Consider the following 25,868-nt stretch of genomic DNA (forward strand, 5'->3'; position numbering starts at 1 on the left):
TCTTTTGGAATTATGGCCAAAAAGTTCAACCTTGGTTTCATCAGACCTTAACACTTTTTCCCACATGCTTTTAGGAGACTTCAGATGTGTTTTTGCTAAATGTAGCCTGGCTTGGATATATTTCTTCCTAAGAAAAGGCTTTTGTCTTGCCACTCTACCCCATAGCTCAGACATATGAAGAATACGGGAGATTGTTGTCACATGTACCACACAGCCAGTACTTGACAGATATTCCTGCAGCTCCTTTAATGTTGCTGGAGGCCTCTTGGTAGCCTCCCAGACCAGTTTTCTTCTCGTCTTTTCATCAATTTTTGAGGGACGTCCAGTTCTTGATAATGTCACTGTTGTGCCATATTTTCTCTACTTGATGATGACTGTCTTCACTCTGTTCCATGGTATATCTAAAGCCTTGGACATTCATTTGTACCCTTCTCCTGACTGATACCTTTTAACAATGAGATCCCTCTGATGCTTTGGAAGCTCTCTGTGGACCATGGCTTTTGCTGTGGGATGCGACTAAGAACATTTCAGGAAAGACCAACTAGAGCAGCTGAACTTTATTTGGGGTTAATAAATGATGGCAGGTGTATGCTGACTCCTATTTAACATGATTTTGAATGAGATTGCTTAATTCTGAACACAGCTACATCCCCAGTTATAAGAGGGTGTGCACACTTATGCAATCACATTATTTTAGTTTTTGCTTGTTTTCTTCCCTCCACCTAAAAGATTTCAGTTTGTTTTTCAATTGATTGGTACAGTTTATAGGTCACATTAAAGGTGGAAAAAGTTCTGAAATGATTTATCTTTGTCTAATTTTTTTACATCACAGAAACCTGACAAATTAACAGGGGTGTGTAGACTTTTTATATCCACTGCATTTTTCAAACTAAATAGGTTATTAGTATTCCTCTGATTGGCAGCTCCAATGTAGAATTTTATCATCTTATCCTTTGCTTCCATGTACTGACCAAAGTGAGATGTTGCAGTAATTATACAATTTACAACATTGCAGAGTAATACATTTAGGTACCTTGCCCCACATCCTTACATGCCACCCCACTAGAATTTTGACATCCCGACCGCTCTACCAAATAAATTAATCTGCTGCATAGTGCTGAGGGGGGATACCTGCCATGGAGCACTCTGATCTTCGAAGGCCTGGGTTCTCTGTCATTGATGCAGGAACAGGACCCAACACCTCCCAGGGTGGTAGCGCATTCTCAGGAATAGTGTCCACTACTGCACAATTGGGGGTGGACGACTCGTCAGTCTGTAAAGGTAGCGTAGGGATTAGCCACCACCCTATGTCTCTTGGACTCACAGGCTTTCATTGCCTCTCCTGAACACCTCCAGAATTATCTGTCGGGGAACGACTCTCTGAAAGAGAAGGTCTAAGCATGTTACAGTGTAATCTTCGAGTCGGCCTATCAGAGTCTTCTCTTTGGACATCGTAGACTGGATACACCTGCCGTTTCACAATATATGGCTGCGGTTCCCAGCGGTCATCCAATTTATCTGAATTAATTTTGCAGTAACCAATTCTCTGTCACCCGGTGACAAGGGTGTATTCTGCACAGGTTGATGATCCCTAGGGGTTTGCTGTTGCAACTTCTCATTGACCAACCGATGAATAGTCCTTAGTTTGTCTTGATACTCCTGCACCCATAAGTCAGCTGTCCTAGGGAACTCTTCCGAAAGAGGTCAAAGGTTCATTTTGGCAACTTCTTGCCCTGGACGACCGAAAAGCAGCATGTGTGGAGTATAGCCGATAGTGTTATGAACACCATTATTATACGCCCAGAGTAGTTCAGGCAAACTCTCGGGCCATCTTTCACAGGCCCCATTGCCCTGCGGGTGGTATGGCGTCGTTCTTGACTTATCAATCCCATACAGCTGACACAGCTCTTCCATCAACTTCCCTTGGAAGCAAGCTTCTTGATCAGAATGAATCCGCTTCGGGCATCCGTACACTTGGATAAAGTGTTTGCACACTGCACGGATGGCTGATTCCGCCGTCTGGTCACGGGTAGGTAGTGCCACAGAGAACTTTGTGAAGTGATCAGTCATCACAAGGCAATACTGGCAACCACTCACTGACTGGCCGATCAAGATTTAATTGATCATTAGGATCTCCAGTGGCACAGACGTTCGGATAACTTGAATTGGGGCTCTCTGCTCAGGAGGCTTCACCAACTCACATGCTCGACACTTCTGGCACACTTCACGGACAATCTGCTCCAACTAGGGGCAGTGTACGAATCTCTTTACCCACTTATATGTCTTCTCCGCTCCAAAGTGGGCACCCTTCTCATGTCCCTTGAGGGCCGCTCTTCGGGCAAGGCTACTAGGTATTATTATCTGCCACCTTTCTTCAAGATCCGTAGGCAGAAACACCTTCCGGTACATGATTCCATTTCGGATTCGCAGCCGATCCCACTGCTGCAACAGCTTCCATCTGTCTGAGGACAAGCGACTTTGCTCTTCAATCTTGGCACATATCCCAGTCTTCACCCAGTGTTTGATCTTCTTTAAGTCAGGATCATCATCTTGCACTTGAGCCCATTCTTCCCCAGTCTTCCCCAGAAACACAGTGCTATCAGTAGCCACCTCACTTGAGCTGGCCACGGACAACTGTCGAGACACTCGACCAAGATCAGGTATCTCAGTCCTTCATTCTCTTTGTCAACCTCACCTACTAGGACCTCCCAGGTGACTCTAGATAGTGCATCCACATTTGCGTTGTCTTTAATGGCACGGTATTTGATGGTATAGTCAAACTTCGCCAGTCTAGCCATTCATCTCTGCTCCAAGGCGCCCAGCTTCGCATTCTGCAGGTGGGTCAATGGGTTATTGTCTGATCTTACTAGGATCTTCTCCCCGGTGAGATACCCTGAGAATTTTTCAGTCATTGCCCAGACTAACGCCAATAACTCGAGTTTGAAGGATCTATAATTTTCCATATTGCGCTCAGAGTCCTGTAGGGACCGACTAGCATACGCAATGACTCTTTCCTGTCCATCTTGTTCTTGGGCTAGTACTGCTCCCAGTCCATGCAGACTTCCATCAGTGTAGAGTGTGAATGGTGTGTCATACTGAGCATATGCCAAGATAGGGGCCGTAATCAGGGCTTGCTTCTATGGCAGCCCTCATGATATGGGCCATGTCTTCGGACCCTGGGCAGTCCCTCTCAAGAGTTCATGTAGTGGACTGGCGATCTTTGCAAAGGCCTTTATAAATCTTTGATAGTAACCAGCCAATCCTAGGAATGCTTTCACTTCTCGAAGCATCTTATGTTGTGGCCCCCTTACTCACTGCCTCTACCTTACTCTCGCAGGGCGAACTCCCTCAGCTGATATGATGTGTCCCAGATACTCTAGGCTTGTTTGGAAGAGATGGCACTTCCTCGGTTTGATCTTAAGGCCCTGAGCACGGAGCCTACCTAACACTTGCCGTAGTCTACTCAAATGTTCTTCAAACATAGGTGCATGCACTATCACGTCATTCAGGTATTTCAGAATAGACTCAAAGTTCAGTTCACTCAGGAAGTGTTCCATTAGGCGTTGGAATGTACCCAGAGCATTCATCAGCCCGAAGGGCATTCTGTCAAACTCATACAGCCCCATGGGTAGGATAAAGGCTGTCTTCTGTCTATCCTTCTTTGCCACAGGTACTTGCCAGTAGCCGCTAGCCAAGTCTAGAGTTGAGAAATACTTGGCATGCTGTAGTGCTGTCAATGACTCTTCAATCCTAGGCAGGGGAAAAGTGTCCCTTCCTTTGGTAGCGTTTAACTTCCAGTAGTAGAGACAGAACCTCAAGGACCCATCCTTCTTTCGCACCAAGACCACTGGTGTGGCCCACGGGCTTTGGCTCTCTTTTACCACTCGACTATCTAGCATCTGTGACAGCATCATTTTCACTTCATGGTAGAGAATGGGAGGAATCTGCTGGTACCTTTCTTGAATCGGGGGAGTATTCCCAGTCGGTATTTCATGTTTGATAGCCGTTGTACACCCAAAGTCGTCCTCACATTGGGAAAAGGCGGATTGAAACTCACATAGTACTGCTTCAATCTTCTCCATCTGATCAGCAGTGAACTGGTACGCATCAATCTCCGTTTGTTCCAAGATCCACCGGCCATTCCACTCAGGCTTGGGTTCCTCCACAGAGTTCTGGCCCACTGCCATAGAGCGAACTGGCTACCTGTGAGTGGTTCTCCTTGCAGCACATACAACTCGGCCACTTTCTCTCCAGCATGGAAGGTAACTTCATGATCGTGTACGTTGACACACCGGACTAACACATGCCCCTCAGTCATGATGGTACTGGCGACCACTGGGCTCCGACTGGCTTCCGACATGCCCAGGGGTTCTATCAGCATATCTATCCCATTCATTTTCCGCTGGCTTCTGACAGGCATTTGTATCATCTTCTCCTGTCGTGGAGGTACGGTGCAGGCTCTTCTATATGTAGCATACACTGCTCCAACCGGCTTACCCTCAGGAGTGCTTTTGCATATACCGCATGTCCGGATCATCCTCTGGAATGTTCTCTGGGTGGGCTTGTGGCAAGTCGTTCTCCTCCAATAACTCAGACCCTCCTTTGTAAACATGAGCTGATCCAATTCCTTCAGAACTTTCATTCCCAATACGACGGGAGCTCTATACCGAGCTGGTTTCTCTACAAGCACCACTCCCTTCTTGCCAACATCTTGTCTGCATAGCTTCATTCTCATCCAAGCCACTCTGAACACAGGTATAGCAGTCTGATTTACCGTCGTCAGCTTTATCACGGTGCCATTGTCAGGCTCCATCAGGTGGCCAAAGTATCTCTCAAAGAACTTCACTGCCATCGTGGTTACTTCTGACCCTGTGTCTACGAGACATTCTACCATCTGTTCTTCAATCTGCACCTGTAAGTAGGGGCTTTCGGTCACCAGGTCCCGGAGGTCATTAGGGGTAACCTGGAAGCTGGCCTCTTCCACTGTGTGCCTCACTACCGTGAGGGGTTCCCATTTAATCGTGGCTGTTCTGGATTCAGGGCCTTTGACGGGAGATGTGTCTTCTTTCTCTGGAAAACCAACACTGTGGCCCCATTGCTTTCCGGTCTTTTGGAGCAGTGTTCCCCAACTCCAGCCCTCGGGGCCCACATTCCGGTAATGTTTTCAGGATTTCCTTAGTATTGAACAAGTGATACAATTAGTGTTGATGCATCAGGACTTACCTCAGGCATTCATTCTGTGGGATATTCGTAAATCATGACCGGTAGGTGGGCCCTGAGGACTGGAGTTGGGGAACACTGTTTTGGAGGACCAAACGACTGTGCATCTGTAGGTGGTGACAGACCAGCCCAGTGCATGAGAGAGAGTCTCTCACTCCAGCTTCTGTAGTTGCTCAATATAGGGGGAACCCATGGGGGCAGCACCCCTTTTCCAGTAATAGGACTGAACTGGGGCCATCAATGGAGCCTGTAACTGTGCCAATTGCCTCTGAATCTGTCTCAGGGATGCACTGCCTTCACGGTCTCACGCAGATCCTCCTTATCAGAGGGAGTTTTTATACTTCCTACAGCCTGCATCCTCACAGTGTAAGACCAATGCGCCTCTTCCTTGTCTCGGGCCAAAGCCTCAGCTTGTATCTTCTGAAACTGCAACGTAGCATCCTACTCAATCCAAGGACAAACTGGTCCCAGAGGATTTGATCTCCATTTCTAAGAATGTTAGCAACATTGGTCTCTCTCTTCCGTACATGTGACCAGATTTCCTGGAGGGCGTTGGCAAACTGGGGAATAGTCTCATCTTCACGCTGGAAGCGAGTGAAGAAACGGGACCTAAGGCTGCTGGTACTGGTCGTTTCTCCATAGATAGACTTGATAATCAAGAATATAGCATTCAGTGTCTTCCTTTCCTTTTCTGAATGTAGCATGACAGTGCGTCTAGCATCCCCTTACAAGGCGTTCAGCGCCACATCGGATTCTAAATCCGGAGCCAAGTTGTACAACCTGAGGGTGCTCTTAATGTGTGCAGCCCAGTCTTCTAGCAGCATATTTTGGCCATCAAACAGCACTAGCTGATTCAATATTGCCCCTGTGGGCAAACACATGATCGGAGCTACTCCCACTGCAGGAGGGGTGATGGGGGCAACAACCGGAACCGCCTTGGAACCGGTAGGGTTCTGCATGCCGATCAATGTACCCTATTCGCAGCGCCAAGTAAAAGAAGACCTAGGGCTGGGCCCACAGGTACAGAGGGTACACGATGCCACACAAACACAGACAACAGTTCTTTCCCAGTAGTGGAGTTTACTGAACAATGTAGTGAACAAGAAGCTGAGAATATATAAAACTGATTGGTAACAGAGAATAAACCAACAGTAAATGTAACACTGTCTAACAATAAACCAGTAAATGTGATGTTTTCCCCAAAGTCCATTAAGCAGCCTAGCTGCACTTGTATGTTCCTGGGCGAGTTCCTCATTGGGGTGCACCCTAGGTATTGCGCAATACTATTTTTAATACACAGGAAAATGATGTCTGTCTCTTGTAACTTTAATCCTTACTCCAGATCCCAGCATATAACACCCTATGAGCAGCCAGAGAGATATTAAGGTGTCAGCTTATGAGTCCCTTAGGGCTATGCATTAGCTTGAAGCCTGTACACCGCAATGTAATTGTACTTGGAGCGTTATTGTATGTTCAAATGCCACTTCAACAGTGTGGTGCAATGTGACGTGGCAAAGCCACACTTACAGTTCCTTGAGTTCCTTGAGCAGGTTGTTGGTGCTTTTTCTTATTTCCTGGTCCACTCCAGAACTGGATCCTACAGACACGACACTCTTGGGGTCGTCGCTGCAAACCTTCCCTTTGTGCTGTCGCCAGTCTCCACTGTGAGCCGGTCTATTCCCTTCCAGATTCAGCAGAGATGATTCCTTCTGGTTTCCAGTCGCACCAAGCAAAGCCTCCGTCTGCTCACTTTTCTGCTTCTAGAGGAACCTCCTCCCCTTACACAGGGAGAGTGTGATGCAATAAGTAATTTGCTAAGTGCAGTGTCAAACCTGCATATTCAGTTTGCTATCACACTTGTAAGGGTGCAAAACAACCCATAAATTAGCTATTTTCCAACTTTGCAATCTAAATAGGTTATTAGTATTCCTTTGATAGGCAGCTCCAATGTAGACTTTCATCATCTTATCCTTTGCTGCCATCTACTGACCAAAGTGAGATGTTGCAGTAATTATTCAATTTAGAACATAGCAGAGTAATACATTTAACGTCCCTTGCGCCACATACTTACAAAGGCACTGGCACTCCTGTGAGTGTCGTTGCCTTCTCTCTGCTTTTTCTAGGCCAGTAACGTCATGTTCATCTGGCACATGGCCTAGGAGCATCTCAGCTCTATTCAAGTGATTGGGGCTGAGGTGCGATACTAAACACAGCCGCTGTACTTGGTGAACTGATCAGAAAAAATTATCTCAGAAAACCCTTTTAAAGGTCAATTTACATGGGCAGAAAAATTTCCCCTAACAAACATTGGCCGATCATATAGCAAGTCAATTAGACAGTTTTTTTTTTTGTCACTGTGATTGTTCGTGCAATTGCTTTGGCTACAAAAAACTGATACCTGTCTCACAAACAACTGTTCTGGCAGGGCCAATTAGTAAATCAGCACAAGAAAAAACAAAAAACACCACCTCTAAGGACGCCTATAGCCGCCTATTCACTATACTATTCGTCCCAAGCAGTTGTGCTGTCAACAATATTATCAATAAAAATAGTGGCGACATAAAATATTAGTCAGTGTAGTTGGATGATATTTAAAATAAAATAGAGAAAAAGAAGGACTCACTTCACTGAGGAGGAGGTCAAAGAGATAAAGCTCAAGACACTCTTTGACTCTACCTCCCCCGCCAGGATCACTTGTAGTATCTCAGGAACAAACACGGCAGTTTTCAATGGTAACTTCTTGTGGTTCCTTTTATTAGTATCTCAGTCGGGCTCAACGAGTTTCAGGGTAAATAACCCCTTCTTCAGGAGCAGTCTTACATTAAAAATTGACAAACAAACATACACAATACCTCACCTCGATGGGTCTTTTAAAGTCAACCTCATCAAGGGGTATGTCTGTGAAGGTTCTCATTTATCCAGGTCATGGTATATCTGTAAAGAATAAATCAAGGCAACTGGACTTACTGTAGATTTCTTGAAAACTTTTCACTCATTCTTCCAACGAGCTTTCTCAATTCTGAGTGACTGTACAAGAATTCTCTGGGAATAAATATGTAACTGAATCAACATCTGGTAATTATACCCAGCATGGGGTCAGAGGTCATTATACCCAGCATGGGGTCAAAGGTGTTGATTCCATTATCCTAATTGGAGTCAGTAGGTGATAATGACCTCCTAGAAAAAGGTGTCAAGACAGCATTGTATGCGGCAGACAATAGATGTCTAATTCCCCCGCCTCTATTCAAGCTTGGCTTCTCCATTTTTACGTAGATGGCCTCCTTCATACCTCGTTTGTACCAATCGGCCTCCTTATCCAAAACATGTACTTGACTGTCTTCAAAGGTGTGACCTGTTTCTTTTAGATGCAAGTACACGGCTGAATCTTGACCAGAGGTTTTGGGTCTTCTATGCTGAGCAATACGCTGATGTAGTTGTTGTTTTATTTCGCTGATATGATTGTTTCGCTGTCTTGACACCTTTTTCTGGGAGGTCATTATCACCTACTGACTCCAATTAGGATAATGGAATCAACACCTTTGACCCCATGCTGGGTATAATGACCTCTGACCCCATGCTGGGTATAATGACCAGATGTTGATTTAGTTACATATTTATTCCCATCAAATTCTTGTACAGTCACTCAGAATTGAGAAAGCTCGTTGGAAGAACGAGTGAAAAGTTAAGATATCTACAGTAAGTCCAGTTGCCTTGATTTATTCTTTACAGATTCATCAAGCGGTAGTCACATGGTAAAAACATCACTTCCGGTTTTCAGGGGTGTGCAGAAATTAAATAACTCGCCTTCTGTATCTATACAGTATATAGTTGCCTTTTACAGCTCTTCTATTTGAAACAATGGTGATTCAGTGTCTGGGGCGCCATCGTTGCCGCCAGCATTTAGTACATGGGCCGAAGGAGCAGGACTAGGAGGCACTTCCAGTCCCGCTCGCTGTGGAATGCACTGGCGGCTTCCGGATGGAGTGCACAGTTCCCCAGTGGAACGCATAATCACTTCCGGTGACCGGTCCTCTGGGGAACTCAGAAGGAGGTAGATCTTTTAAATGTGGACATCCTCTCTCGAAAAATATTTATTAATTTGGACATATAATGAAGGGATAAAACAATCTATAATCATATAGTGAGGGGTATGGAAACTGTTAAAAATCTAAATCCTGAATCTAAGATTAAAAGTCGGTTGCCATGGTTACAAGGGATAGTGGCTATGTAAAAAGGGCACATATAGGTGTACATAAATAGTTTAAAAGTGTGATTCCACATATACAAATCCCCAAGGGTATATAACAACATGTGCAGGCACACATATAGACAGACATGTGTGCATAGACCTATGTGTACCACCCAGGTTATTCATTAAAAATCATAACCATAACCTCATAAAGAGGTTCTTTGAAGAAAAAATAGGCCTACTGTCCCACCCCAGTATTAGATACTATCGTAGATTCATAGACGATATTATCTTTATTTGGGATGATGATGTAGAAAAACTTCTAACATACATTACAGAATTGAACACTAATGAATGGGGCCTAAATTTGACCCTAGAATATAGCCATACTGAAGCAATTTTTCTAGCTATTCATATGAACGTTTCCTCTGGTAAGACTCTAAACAAAACTCATTTTAAAAAGGTGGACGCAAATAGCGATCTCAAATACACAAGCTGTCACCATCAGAAATGGAAGCATAACATCCCTTTTGGTCAGATGAAAAGGGTCAGAAGAAATTGTTCAGACGATCGTACGACAAAAGAACAACTTAAAATAATTAAAAATCGCTTTAAAGAGAAGCATTACCCAAACAAGCTCATTAAAGAGTCTGCCAAGAGAGCACTCCAGGAGAATCAGAAGGAGCCCCTTCCCCCCAGATATACAAGGGAGTTTGTGTGGCGAAACCAACCTCGCCATGGTGTTTTGGAGGGGGCTGTTTGCCAGCCTCCTGCCCCAGGATTATGGCCCATACTAACTTTGAAGGAGAAGACAGACCGGCCGCACAGCTTAAATCTGTGGAACTGTTTTGGGCAGGAAAGCCATGCTTGCGGCCGGCCAAATGTGACTTCCATGGAATTCGGGAACCCCTGCTCGGATCTGGGTGATTTTTGAATATGTTGTTCACCCAGATCAGAGCTATCCATGGATGTATACATTATGGGGATGTGTGGGGTTTTGAGGTGTTTTCTGTGTGTTGGCAAAAATGGGTGTTTTCTGTCTGGTAGTGATTAAGTTAGCCCATTACGTTTGGTAATTGTATTTTGTGGATTGCGTCTCAGACAACCGGTCTCTCTCCCCAACCACAGGGGGACAGCACCCCTAACTCCGATGGTGCAGATGGGACCGCAGTCTCTACACCAGGCCTACCGGGATGCTGGACGGCTGGTACGGATCCCCCACCTACCCTGCAAGAATGCCAGGATGAGGAGGTAAACGATCCCTCCTCTCCACAGCTGATCCGCAACAAGGTCCTGGGGGCAGGATTCCCTGACCCCCATCCCAGCGGAAGAGCTGGCATCTGGGCAGAGGGTAGTCGGCCTCTGCCCTCCCTATCCTCTTCTCCAGAGCCGGACTTCCCACAGGCTACCCCAGCGGAAGAGCTGGCATCTGGGCAGAGCGCAGTCGGCCTCTGCTCTCCCCTATCCTCTTGTCCAGAGGCTGACTCCCCACTGGCTACCCGAGCGGAAGAGCTGGCATCTGGGCAGAGCGCAGTTGGCCTCTGCCCACCAAGTACCTACAGCTCCAAGCTAGCGAACCACAAGGAAGCAAGGAGTAGCAGATGCCCACTCAACAGCTGGGGACATACAGAACAGAGTCAGGCCCCAAAATTCAACAGGTCCAGTATTGGGTTGTGGGTGGATTGCCAGACTAACTCACGTACTGACCGGCGTGAGGTCAGGTATCTGGTTAGTCTTCCCTGGGAGGGGGAGATGTGTGGCGAAACCAACCTCGCCACAGTGTTTTGGAGGGGGCTGTTTGCCAGCCTCCTGCCCCAGGATTATGGCCCATACTAACTTTGAAGGAGAAGACAGACCGGCCGCACAGCTTAAATCTGTGGAACTGTTTTGGGCAGGAAAGCCATGCTTGCGGCCGGCCAAATGTGACTTCCATGGAATTCGGGAACCCCTGCTCGGATCTGGGTGATTTTTGGATATGTTGTTCATTCAGATCAGAGCTATCCATGGATGTATACATTATGGGGATGTGTGGGGTTTTGAGGTGTTTTCTGTGTGTTGGGAAAAATGTGTGTTTTCTGTCTGGTAGTGATTAAGTTAGCCCATTACGTTTGGTAATTGTATTTTGTGGATTGCGTCTCAGACAATGCCAGTGTGTTAGTTAATTGCGTCTCAGACAATGCTCATTGTATTTTGTTGATTGCGTTACAGACAGAGGGAAGGGGATTTTGTGTATAATTGCTGGGAGGGTTTCAATACTGTAAATGCATGTGATTGGCTAAAATATATAGTTAGAGCCTACAATAACCCAAAAACCGAACCTCACTCACCAACTTACTGCAACTTGTACAAAAAAAGAGCAAGTATTTAACAAGGTAAAAAAATCTCATTTTATTTATTATAAATCACATGAACATTACAGGTGAGACTCAAAAGGGACAGAACATGGAGACTGGGCCACAAAAGGGCTCTGCAATGTGGAGAATCACAATGGGGGATAATGTGACCATATACAGCAGGTAACAGACAATAAACAGAAGCTGTGAACATTGGAGTAGTTGCGGATGCAATTGCTGTCCCCTAGTGTTGAACAACTACCTAGCTCTTATTCACAGCGTCCAAGCAATGGATGCTGTAGGGTATAATTGGACGGTGCAATACTACTCATAAAGATGGCATATAACAATAACTGTAAGTCACTAGTCCCACCCTAATACAGATACCATGTTACCTACCCATGTTGCTGCTGAAAAATGGTGACACAGTTCCCCCACTGCTTCGACCTCAACACGTGTTCCGCCACGTAGGCTTCGTGAGGAGGACCACCAATGATAATACAATAAAGGGAGGGAGGGGGGGCCGGGGGAGGCCGCACACTGGCCACCAATGATATTACAATAGAGGGAGGGAGGGGGGGACGGGGGAGGCCGCACACTGGCCACCAATGATAATACAATAGAGGTAGGGAGGGAGGGGGCCGCACCCTGGCCACCAATGATAATACAATAGAGGGAGGGAGGGGGGGCCGCACACTGGCCACCAATGATATTCAAACTGGGGAGGGAGGGGGGTCTGCCCCCTGCTGCCTGGCAGCCCCTGATCTCTTACAGGGGGCTATGATATGCACAATTAACCCCTCAGGTGCAGCACCTGAGGGGTTAATTGTGCAGATCACAGCCCCCTGTAAGAGATCGGGTGCTGCCAGGCAGCAGTCATGTACACAGTTCCTAGTATATTCTAACTAGAAGCGTCCCCATCACTATGGGAACGTCTCTGTGTTAGAATATACTGTCGGATATGAGTTTTAAGATCTAACTCATATCCGACATAGAGGCGTTCCCATGGTGATGGGGACGCTTCAAGTTAAAATATACCATCGGATTGGAGAAAACACTGATCCGATGGTATAATAGGGTCTTCTGACTTTACATTGAAAGTCAATGGGGGACGGATCCTTTTTAAATGGCACCATATTGTGTCAACGTCAAACGGATCCGTCCCCATTGACTTGCATTGTAATTCAGGACGGATCCGTTTGGCTCCGCACGGCCAGGCGGACACCAAAACAACTTTTTTTTCATGTCCGTGGATCCTCCAAAAATCAAGGAAGACCCACGGACAAAAAAACGGTCACGGATCACAGACCAACGGAACCCCGTTTTGCGGACGGTGAAAAAATACGGTCGTGTGCATGAGGCCTTAGAGTAACTCCCATCGAACATATCCCCCAATCATACCAATTACTCTGCCAGAAAGATGTATTGGATCTATCGATTGAACACCCTATGCCCGTTTGGTCTCAACGAGTCTTTAGAGTACACTAACTCTTAATCCATATAATTAACAATTTTATATAAGATAGATAAGATGCCTTTATTGTCACTGTACAATACAATGTAATACAATGTACAATACAATGAAATGTTGTTTGGAGCAATCCTAGATGCCATGGACAGTGGAACAAGAACTGACATTTAAATTAAAGCATTACACTAGAAAAAAAAAAAAACATTGCACTAGAAAGCATTACTATTCACAGTTCACAGCATATATATAGCAAGAACAAAGTAGGAAGTGCTTATGAGTATATACACTGCGTGCAGAATTATTAGGCAAATGAGTATTTTGACCACATCATCCTCTTTATGCATGTTGTCTTACTCCAAGCTGTATAGGCTCGAAAGCCTACTACCAATTAAGCATATTAGGTGATGTGCATCTCTGTAATGAGAAGGGGTGTGGTCTAATGACATCAACACCCTATATTAGGTGTGCATAATTATTAGGCAACTTCCTTTCCTTTGGCAAAATGGGTCAAAAGAAGGACTTGACAGGCTCAGAAAAGTCAAAAATAGTGAGATATCTTGCAGAGGGATGCAGCACTCTTAAAATTGCAAAGCTTCTGAAGCGTGATCATCGAACAATCAAGCGTTTCATTCAAAATAGTCAACAGGGTCGCAAGAAGCGTGTGGAAAAACCAAGGCGCAAAATAACTGCCCATGAACTGAGAAAAGTCAAGCGTGCAGCTGCCAAGATGCCACTTGCCACCAGTTTGGCCATATTTCAGAGCTGCAACATCACTGGAGTGCCCAAAAGCACAAGGTGTGCAATACTCAGAGACATGGCCAAGGTAAGAAAGGCTGAAAGACGACCACCACTGAACAAGACACACAAGCTGAAACGTCAAGACTGATTTTTCTAAGGTTTTATGGACTGATGAAATGAGAGTGAGTCTTGATGGGCCAGATGGATGGGCCCGTGGCTGGATTGGTAAAGGGCAGAGAGCTCCAGTCCGACTCAGACGCCAGCAAGGTGGAGGTGGAGTACTGGTTTGGGCTGGTATCATCAAAGAGGAGCTTGTGGGGCCTTTTCGGGTTGAGGATGGAGTCAAGCTCAACTCCCAGTCCTACTGCCAGTTTCTGGAAGACACCTTCTTCTAGCAGTGGTACAGGAAGAAGTCTGCATCCTTCAAGAAAAACATGATTATCATGAAGGACAATGCTCCATCACACGCGTCCAAGTACTCCACAGCGTGGCTGGCAAGAAAGGGTATAAAAGAAGAAAATCTAATGACATGGCCTCCTTGTTCACCTGATCTGAACCCCATTGAGAACCTGTGGTCAGTCATCAAATGTGAGATTTACAAGGAGGGAAAACAGTACACCTCTCTGAACAGTGTCTGGGAGGCTGTGGTTGCTGCTGCACGCAATGTTGATGGTGAACAGATCAAAACACTGACAGAATCCATGGATGGCAGGCTTTTGAGTGTCCTTGCAAAGAAATGTGGCTATATTGGTCACTGATTTGTTTTTGTTTTGTTTTTGAATGTCAGAAATGTATATTTGTGAATGTTGGGATGTTATATTGGTTTCACTGGTAAAAATAAATAATTGAAATGGGTATATATTTGTTTTTTGTTAAGTTGCCTAATAATTATGCACAGTAATAGTCACCTGCACACACAGATATCCCCCTAAAATAGCTAAAACTAAAAACAAACTAAAAACTACTTCCAAAAATATTCAGCTTTGATATTAATGAGTTTTTTGGGTTCATTGAGAACATGGTTGTTGTTCAATAATAAAATTAATCCTCAAAAATACAACTTGCCTAATAATTCTGCACTCCCTGTATACACACTGATCAGACACCACTGCAGACAAGAGATCATCATGGGTTCATGAATGCAGCAGTCACTTTCAGTCTGAGGTAGTTTCTATCCTAGGAAGGGGCAATAATCTCAGAGCATTTAGGAGACTGATTGTTTTGGGGTAAAAGCTGTTCTTCAGCCTAGTGGTGCGGGCATGTAGGGCTCTAAGAGGCCTACCAGAGGGTAGTGGAATGAAAAGGCTGTGGCCGGGGTGAGTTGGATCCCCGCAGATCATTTTTGCCCTGTTGCTGCAGCGAGCAGTGAAGATGTCATCCAGTGATGGTAACCGAGTACCAGTGATTCTGCCAGCCATTCTGATGATGCGCTCGAGGGTCTTCTTGTCCTCAGAAGAGCAGCCGGAGTACCACACTGTAATGCAGTATGTGATAACAGATTCTATGGTGCACCTGTAAAAATAGACTAGCAGCTGTTTTGGGAGTTGTGCTTTCTTCAGACTCCTCAGAAAATAAAGCCTCTGAAGGCCTTTTTTGGTAATTTCTGTTGTGTTTTTTATCCATGACAGGTCCTGACTAATATGAACTCCCAAGAATCTGAAACTTTGAACTATCTCCACGTTTCCACCATTAATGCTAATGGGATGGTGTTCATTTTGTTTCTTCTTCCTAAAATCCAGAATTAGCTCCTTTGTTTTCTTGGTATTGAGTATGAGGTTGTTGTTCTTACTCCATCTCTCTAGGTTCTCAACCTCTTTCCTATAGGCTGTTTCATCATTGTTGGAGATTAGGCCTATCACGGTCGTGTCATCTGCAAATTTTATAATGGTATTAGTATTGTGAATAGGTTTACAGTCATTTGTGAAGAGGGAGTAAAGGAGAGGGCTCAACACACAGCCTTCCAGTGTTTAGTGTTAAGGATGAAGAAAAGTGCTTGCCCATGCGTACGATTTGTGGTCTTTTTGTAAGAAAATCCAGTATCCAGTTGCACAGGTGTGAGCTGAGACCCAAGTTGTTCAGTTTCGTTGGCCAATTTGTTGGGAGGGATGGTGTTAAAGGCCGAGCTGTAATCAATGAACAGCATCCGCACATAGCTGTCTCTCTGCTCCAGGTGTGACAGCGCAGTGTGAAGGGTAAGTGAGACAGCATCCTCAGTTGACCTATGTGCTCTGTAAGCAAACTAGTATTGGTCCACGGAGGTGCAGATCTTGCTCTTCATGCGCCTGAGGACAAGTTGTTCAAAGCACTTCATAGCAATAGGAGTGAGAGCCACCGGGCGATAATCACTTAAGGTCTTCACCCCTGCCTGTTTTGGAATTGGGACAATTGTGGAGGACTTCAGGCAAGTGGGGACAATGGCCTGCTCTAGTGAGCTGTTAAACATACTGGTAAACACTGTTTGCAGCTGTTTAGCACAGTTTTTTAGGACTTTTCCAGGAACTTCATCAGGGCCAGCTGCTTTGTGGGGATTAATGTGGTTTAAGGCCCATTCTACCTCATGTGCGCTCAGCATCAGGGAACATGATGGAGCCTCTTGCTGGGCTAATTTGATGATAGGCAGCTCATTGTCTTTGTCAAATAGTGCAAAAAAATGATTTAGGTCATCAAGAGAGAAAGAATTTCCAGTGTTGATAGAACAGGTGTTGCTCTTATAATTTGTAATGGACTTGATACCCTGCCACATGCGTCGGGAATCAGAGCTTGTAAAATGATGTTGTATTTTTGTTTTGTATCAGTGCTTTGCCTCCTATTTGGGAAACCATGGATAAACTTATTTAATTTTATATAATTAACAATTTTATATAATCAGCTATTTAAAAGAACGATACTCCTCTTGTACCAGAAGAATCCCCCAAGATGTATTAAACCAATAGTCCGTGACGAGCAAGTAATCAGGGCCACTCTAATGGGAGTTTGCGCGAAAGGCTTCCTAGATTCACTATATTCTTACGTATACATCTTTTATATGCACTATATATCATATTTATATTTTAGATGTTCTGTATGCTTTTTATGTGTTTTATATTAAGTTAAGGGCTACCAATAAGGACATATTTGTACTCTGTGAGAGTGCGTCGTATAAATATTTTATTTAGATTGATGTACCATAGGAAGGCCCACGGTGATACTGATGAGAGTGTGTATGTATTTATCAGGTTTCTTTCTGGTGTATTCCGGTGTGAGCCACATTGGTACATGTATTTTATGATGTCTTAGACCTAGTTTTTTATTATGGAATAGACCTAGCAATTATTTTTATGGATATGGACGCATGTGTATAGACATGCGTTGATGAATTTTGTGCGAAATAATTTTTAATCTACACCTCCTGTGACATGTATGGATACATGTATATTCACATGTATCCGTTATGATTTTTAATGAATAACCTGGGTGGTACACATACAGTGCTGCCCATAATTATTCATACCCCTGGCAAATTTTGACTTAAAGTTACTTTTATTCAACCAGCAAGTAATTTTTTTCATGGGAAATGACATGGGTGTCTCCCAAAAGATAATAAGACGATGTACAAGAGCCATTATTGTGGGGGGAAAAAAATCTAGGCTTTTATTTACAAACCGGATTCCAAAAAAGTTGGGACACTAAACAAATTGTGAATAAAAACTGAATGCAATGATGTGGAGATGGCAAATGTCAATATTTTATTTGTAATAGAATGTAGATGACAGATCAAATGTTTAATCTGAGTAAATGTATCATTTTTAAGGAAAAATACGTTGATTCCAATTTTCACGGTGTCAACAAATCCCAAAAAAGTTGGGACAAGTAGCGATAAGAGGCTGGAAAAAGTAAATTTGAGCATAACGAAGAGCTGGAAGACCAATTAACACTAATTAGGTCAATTGGCAACATGATTGGGTATAAAAAGAGCTTCTCAGAGTGGCAGTGTCTCTCAGAAGCCAAGATGGGTAGAGGATCACCAATTCCCACAATGTTGCGCAGAAAGATAGTGGAGCAATATCAGAACGGTGTTACCCAGCGAAAAATTGCAAAGACTTTGCATATATCATCATCAACTGTGCATAACATCATCCGAAGATTCAGAGAATCTGGAACAATCTCTGTGCGTAAGGGTCAAGGCCGTAAAACCATACTGGATGTCCGTGATCTCCGGGCCCTTAAACGACACTGCACCACAAACAGGAATGCTACTGTAAAGGAAATCACAGAATGGGCTCAGGAATACTTCCAGAAACCATTGTCAGTGAACACAATCCACCGTGCCATCCGCCGTTGCCAGCTGAAACTCTACAGTGCAAAGAAGAAGCCATTTCTAAGCAAGATCCACAAGCTCAGGCGTTTTCACTGGGCCAGGGATCATTTAAAATGGAGTGTGGCAAAATGGAAGACTGTTCTGTGGTCAGACGAGTCACGATTCAAAGTTCTTTTTGGAAATCTGGGACGCCATGTCATCCGGACCAAAGAGGACAAGGACAACCCAAGTTGTTATCAACGCTCAGTTCAGAAGCCTGCATCTCTGATGGTATGGGGTTGCATGAGTGTGTGTGGCATGGGCAGCTTGCATGTCTGGAAAGGCACCATCAATGCAGAAAAATATATTCAGGTTCTAGAACAACATATGCTTCCATCCAGACGTCATCTCTTTCAGGGAAGACCCTGCATTTTTCAACAAGATAATGCCAGACCACATTCTGCATCAATCACAACATCATGGCTGCGTAGGAGAAGGATCCGGGTACTGAAATGGCCAGTCTGCAGTCCAGATCTTTCACCTATAGAGAACATTTGGCGCATCATAAAGAGGAAGGTGCAACAAAGAAGGCCCAAGACGATTGAACAGTTAGAGGCCTGTATTAGACAAGAATGGGAGAGCATTCCTATTTCTAAACTTGAGAAACTGGTCTCCTCGGTCCCCAGACGTCTGTTGAGTGTTGTAAGAAGAAGGGGAGATGCCACACAGTGGTGAAAATGGCCTTGTCCCAACTTTTTAGGGATTTGTTGACACCATGAAATTCTGATTCAACATATTTTTCCCTTAAAATGGTACATTTTCTCAGTTTAAACTTTTGTTCCGTGATTTATGTTCTATTCTGAATAAAATATTAGAAGTTGGCACCTCCACATCATTGCATTCAGTTTTTATTCACGATTTGTATAGTGTCCCAACTTTTTTGGAATCCGGTTTGTACATTACAGCAAAAAGTGTCCAGTCCAAAATTATTCATACCCTTCTCAATAATCAATAGAAAAGGCTTTATTGGCTATTACAGCAATCAAACGCTTCCTATAATTGCAGACCAGCTTTTTGCATGTCTCCACAGGTATTTTTGCCCATTCATCTTTAGCAATTAGCTCCAAATCTTTCAGGTTGGAGGGTATTCTTGCCATCACCCTGATCTTTAGCTCCCTCCACAGATTCTCAATTGGATTCAAGTCTGGACTCTGGCTGGGCCACTCCAAAACGTTAATGTTGTTGTGTGCTAACTATTTCTTCACCACTTTTGCTGTGTGTTATGCTGAAATGTCCACTGGTGCCCAAGGCCAAGTTTCTCTGCAGACTGCCTGATGTCATTGAGAATCCTCATGTATTGCTCTTTTTTCATGGTGCTGTTTACTGTGATTAGGTTCCCTGGTCCATTGGCTGAACCCCCCCCCCCCTCCCCCCCAAAGCATTATGTTCCCACCACCATGTTTGACAGTGGGGATGGTGTTCTTTGGGTTGAAGGCTTCTCCTTTTTTACGCCAAAGGAAACATCATTGTGACCAAACAATTAAATTTTCTGTTTCATCTGACCATAACACAGAAGACCAGAAGTCTTCTTCTTTGTCCACATGAGCTTTTGCAAAGGCCAAGCGAGCTTTTGTGTGCCTGGTCTCCATCTGTGGAACCCAGCAGTGTGCAGTGTCCGTTGGATTGTCTGCCTTGAGATATTGCCACCAGCAGAGCCCAGATTCACCAGGATGGCCTTGGTGGTGATCCTTGGATTCTTTTCACCTCTCTAACTATCCTCCTGGCCAACACACGTGTCACTTTTGGCTTTCGACCACATCCTCTGAGATTTTCCACAGTGCGGAACATCTTGTATTTTTTGCTCAAATGTAAATAAAAGCTGAGAAATATTTTTTTTTTTTCAACAATAATGCCTCTTGTACATCGTCTTATTATCTTTTGGGAGACACCTATGTCATTTCTCGTCAAAAAATTACTTGCTGGTTGAATAAAAGTAACTTTAAGTCAAAATTTGCCAGGGGTATGAATAATTATGAGCAGCACTGTAGGTATATGCACACATGTCTATATGTGTGCCTGCACATGCTGTTATATACCCTTGGGGATTTGTATATGTGGAATCACACTTTTATATTATTTATGTACACCTATATGTGCCCTTTATACATAGCCACTATCCCTTGTAACCATGGCAACCCGGCTTTCAATTTTAGATTCATGATTTAGATTTTTAACAGTTTCCATACCCCTCACTATATGATTATAGATTGTTTTACCCCTTCGTTATACACTCACCTAAAGAATTATTAGGAACACCATACTAATACGGTGTTGGACCCCCTTTTGGGTTCAGAACTGCCTTAATTCTACGTGGCATTGATTCAACAAGGTGCTGATAGCATTCTTTAGAAATTTTGGCCCATATTGATAGGATAGCATCTTGCAGTTCATGGAGATTTGAGGGATGCACATCCAGGGCACGAAGCTCCCGTTCCACCACATCCCAAAGATGCTCTATTGGGTTGAGATCTGGTGACTGTGGGGGCCATTTTAGTACAGTGATCTCATTGTCATGTTCAAGAAACCAATTTGAAATGATTCGAGCTTTGTGACATGGTGCATTATCCTGCTGGAAGTAGCCATCAGAGGATGGATACATGTTCTCATTCTGTTTATGCCAAATTCGGACTCTACCATTTGAATGTCTCAACAGAAATCGAGACTCAGACCAGGCAACATTTTTCCAGTCTTCAACAGTCCAATTTTGGTGAGCTCGTGCAAATTGTAGCCTCTTTTTCCTATTTGTAGTGGAGATGAGTGGTACCCGGTGGGGTCTTCTGCTGTTGTAGCCCATCCACCTCAAGGTTGTGCGTGTTGTGGCTTCACAAATGCTTTGCTGCATACCTCGGTTGTAACGAGTGGTTATTTCAGTCAACGTTGCTCTTCTATCAGCTTGAATCAGTCGGCCCATTCTCCTCTGACCTCTAGCATCCACAAGGCATTTTTGCCCACAGGACTGCCGCATACTGGATGTTTTTCCCTTTTCACACCATTCTTTGTAAACCCTAGAAATGGTTGTGCGTGAAAATCCCAGTAACTGAGCAGATTGTGAAATACTCAGACTGGCCCGTCTGGCACCAACAACCATGCCACGCTCAAAATTGCTTAAATCACCTTTCTTTCCCATTCTGACATTCAGTTTGGAGTTCAGGAGATTGTCTTGACCAGGACCACACCCCTAAATGCATTGAAGAAACTGACATGTGATTGGTTGACTAGATAATTGCATTAATGAGAAATAGAACAGGTGTTCCTAATAATTCTTTAGGTGAGTGTATGTCCGAATTAATAACTATTTTCCGAGAGAGGATGTCCACATTTAAAAGATCTACCTCCTTCTGCGTTCCACAGAGGACCGGTCACCGGAAGTGATTATGCGTTCCACTGGGGAACTGCAGGCTCCATCAGGAAGCCGCGTGCGTTCCACAGCGAGCGGGACTGGAAGTGCCTCCTAGTCCCGCTCCTTCGGCCCATGTACTAAATGCTGTCGGCACCGATGGCGCCCCAGACACTGAACCACCAATGTTTCAAATAGATGAACCGTAATAGGCAACTATATATATATATATATATACAAGAGGCGAGTTATTTAATTTCTGCACACCCCTGAAAACCGGAAGTGATGTTTTTACCATGTGACTACCCCTTGATGAGGTTGACTTTAAAAGACCCATGGAGGTGAGGTATTGTATATGTTCGTTTGTCAATTTTTATTGTAAGACTGCTCCTGAAGAAGGGGTTATTTACCCCGAAATGCATTGAGCCCGACTGAGATACTAATAAAAGGAACCACAAGAAGTTACCATATGAAATTGCCGTGTTTGTTCCTGAGATACTACAAGTGACCCTGGGGGGGAGGTAGAGTCAAAGAGTGTCTTGAGCTTTATCTCTTTAACCTCTTCCTCAGTTCTCTATTTTATTTGAAATATCATCCAACTACACTGACTAATCTTTTATGTCGCCACTATTTTTATTAATGATATTGTTGACAACACAACTTCTTGGGACAATAGTATAGTGAATAGGCGGCTATAGGCACCTTTAGAGGTGTTTTTTTGTTGTTTTTTCTTGTCCTGATTTACATATTCTGAAGAGCAACCTTAGGGTGCCCTTCAATAAGCCACCAACGGCTGCCTTACTGCTCTTATCTTTTATTTGTGAACAGTATATATAGGCCCAATTTAATATAATATTTTTACACTAGTCTTTGCTCCTGTGGCACCCCGCATGTGACCTCCGGGGGTTCTTTCCAACGAGAAAGGTTCTCCTGTACTAACGCTCCATTATTACTCTTTCTCTATACTAGGGTCCATTAGTGTCAGGCAAATCTGTCTTATTCCACTAAGCAATTTAACAATATATAGAAGTATGAATGACATCTTAGACTACTTTCACACCAGCGTTTTTGCTGGATCTGTCATGGATCAGCAAAAACGCTTCTGTCATGATAATACAATCATCTGCATCCATTATGAACGGATCTGGTTGTATTATCTTTAACATAGCAATGACGGATCTGTCTCTAAAACCATTGTAAGTCAATGGGGGGCGGATCCGTTTTCTTTTGTGTCGGAACACAATGAAACGGAATGGAATGCATTCTGGTGCACTCCTTTCCCTTCTGTTCAGTTTTGTCCCCATTGACAATGAATGGGGACAAAACTGAAGTGTTTTCCTCCGCTATTGAGACCCTATGATGGATCTCAATAGCGGAAATGGAAAATGCTGGTGTGAAAGTAGCCTTAGTAGTTATATAAAGATACACTCAAAAAAAATTCAAAATAACGCACCAAGTAATGTACCAATAAGGAGTTGATGGAATTGAAAGAAACTTATATGTGTGAATGTAATGATAATAAATGTAAGTGATTACAATATTAGAGAGAAAGAACAATTTTATTGGAGAAAACTGTACAACTGAGAGGAGGCTCTAGTGCCGTCAGGATCCTGATGTATATTTCTAATTATCCACTAGTGGCTGCTGTTTCCCTCACTCTGAACTATTGTGTTGCACTTCAACTCTTCACCACTGGATGCTGCTATGTTTGCCCTCAGATTTGCCCTTAACAAAGATGGCCATTGTGTGCTGATTGGAAGCTATCTTATTTCATGTTCAGGCCTATTTTTATCCATGTGGCAATTCAATCATTGCTTGAATATAGTAACTTATTCCAGTCTCATGCTCCTCAGAACCATCTTACCAAGACTATTTCTACTCCTTTCTGTATTAAAACCTCTTGATCTACACTTCAAGCTGCACTATGGACAACATCTCTACAGTTCACAACCACGCATGGCTTATTCCATTTGGATTCCAGCCCTTGTTGGGCTTCCTCTAACCTGGCAACAAGATTAGATACGGTTGGGCACGTGCATACAGGTTCCGTATGGTATCCTGTGGCATATTTGCTCACATATTTTGGCCACAAGCTGTGCCTGTAGATCCTGGACTCTCATAGGTTGCAAAAGATGGCCTCCTGGTACCATAAATGCTCGATTTGCGATAAATCTGATGACTAGGCAGCCTAAGGAAGTGTGCAAACTGCAGTGTGTAGACAAGTATTATCGTGCTTAAAAATGCCCTTTGGAAGCCGTACTGTTTCTATCTGGGTGCATTATTTTTTTTTGTCAATGAGTGTATTTAATTTTTTATCAAGGAAAACTAATAAAACACAACTTGTTATAGTTCTATGGATTACAATTTTCTCACCAGTCCATTGCAGTTGCTAATAGCCACCTTGGAGCTCAACTGCTGGTCTTCTATGTGGCCAACATAATGACAGTCCTCATACAGCTCATGCTTCCAATCCAGACCTCCTCTTTTCCAGTACTCAACAGTGAAGTGCTGTCCTAGTAGATCTGTTTGCAGGGTAAGGTTGAGCAGGAAGCTAGAACTCTGAGCTTGTAACCGGTAGTACAACTGATCATCAGATTCATAAGAAATACTTCGCCGAGGCCTGTGAAAGCTTGGAGGTGCTAGACGAAGGTCATAGGTCAGGAACTTCCCACTCTGGTCCACCTGGGCAGGGAAGGCGATCTCATAATCACTCAGATGAGAGAGGAAATCTGCTGGGTCAGAGGAGAGTACTTCACTGGCTGTTGTCATCCAAACGATGCAGTGACTTGGGCTGAATTACAAGGCACTACGTCAACCACAATAACAATTACAACTTCTAAAATGATTTTAGGGCCAAAGCATATTAATGGTTGGAACATGTTTAATTATTGTAGATCATTCTCCTACTATTATTGTGGTACATATTAGAGAAGAGCAAAACTAATTTTATAAAAAATCTTCAGCCAAACAAACCTGAAGTTTTGCAATTCACTTCAGACGAATCATACAAAAACGGTGACAGCACAATTTTTCTCTGGAAATTGGTGAAGAAAATAGCAGGAAGGAAGAAGATGGAGGATCACATGACCCTGGGAGGTAAAGGGCTTGCCTTGATTAGCACAAAGGCTGACAAACAGCCTGTCAGCCAAATAGGGAGCAGGATTCCAGCAGGTCCTTTTGCTTAGAACAACAGAGAATGACAATTTGTGTGCAGCTTGCAACCTGAGAGCAGATGTCTTGCATATTACAGACATAAGCCACTAATCTAGGTTTGATAGGGGAGTATAGGTAGAGGGTAAAGGTAAATAATTAGGTAGATTTAGGTTATGGCTATACAGCAACATTTCAAATAATGCATTTCATTGGTGTCATAATGAAACATGTTGTGACAGTTGCAAAAAGTCAGATTTCTTTGTGGCTGTCACATCACAGTTGGTGCATGTTTCATGCCATATTGCGACACCATTGAAATACATTATATAAAATGTTGCCATGTAGCTCTACCCCTTTGTGTTGTGCAAACCGTCGCCATCTAACTTTGCCCTTAGGGTAATCTTATGTCACGCCCTGCCCTGTGGGTGTTCTGAGACGATCTGTCAGAGTTGCTGCACGTGACTCGATTCATCCCTCTCCCTATAGCCTTTGCGGGTTATAGTTCTTCCTTGTTTGTGTGCTGGGTTTTGGTGGATTGTCTGCTCCAACTCATCTAAAGTCCTTTTCCCCTTTTCCTTCTGTGTCTTCTTGTGTTTTTACTAAGCCCCTAGAGTGATACTAGCTCCTTCGGTGGTTGAAGGAGCTGGTAGTCTCTTTCCCTTTTCCCTACTGCTGAGGGTTTGGTCCAGTGTGTTTCAGCTTAGGCACGTGGGCATGTGCATATCTACCATCGAGATATGCACATGGGCATAGCAGCGTTGGGAAAGTCTTTTAGGGATTGCTAGGAGGTGACCCCTTTCTTCCCTAGCTTATGGGGCCTAGTTAGTTGTTCTGTTTGCTTTGCCGTTTCCTGTTTCCTTCCCTTATCTTACCTACCGTGACACTACCATGACATTATAACCCGCCGACCATAATGTTTTGCAAAATGGAGACTATTGATGCTTTGGTTGATCGGATGCAGGGATTGTTTTTGGAGGTAGCTGACCTCTGCAATTCGGTTGCACAGTGTCAGAAATCTTTGGCGTCTGGTGCTGCCGGAGGAAACCAGGTCTGCCTGGAACCTAAGGTCGCTCTCCCTGATAGGTTTTCCA

General features: G+C 43.9%; 1 protein-coding gene across 1 annotated transcript in view; it reads right to left on the reverse strand.

Moving 5' to 3' along the window:
• LOC120989580 (A disintegrin and metalloproteinase with thrombospondin motifs 10-like) overlaps window positions 1-25,868 on the reverse strand; it is a 450,152-nt gene that overhangs the window by 11,471 nt on the left and 412,813 nt on the right. Inside the window, exon 3 of the mRNA XM_040417778.1 lies at window positions 23,998-24,353. Within this exon, the coding sequence (XP_040273712.1) occupies window positions 23,998-24,353 (356 nt within the window). The remainder of the gene's footprint in view (window positions 1-23,997; window positions 24,354-25,868) is intronic.

Source organism: Bufo bufo, chromosome 2, assembly GCF_905171765.1.
Source record: "Bufo bufo chromosome 2, aBufBuf1.1, whole genome shotgun sequence".
Classification (NCBI taxonomy): Eukaryota; Metazoa; Chordata; class Amphibia; order Anura; family Bufonidae; genus Bufo; species Bufo bufo.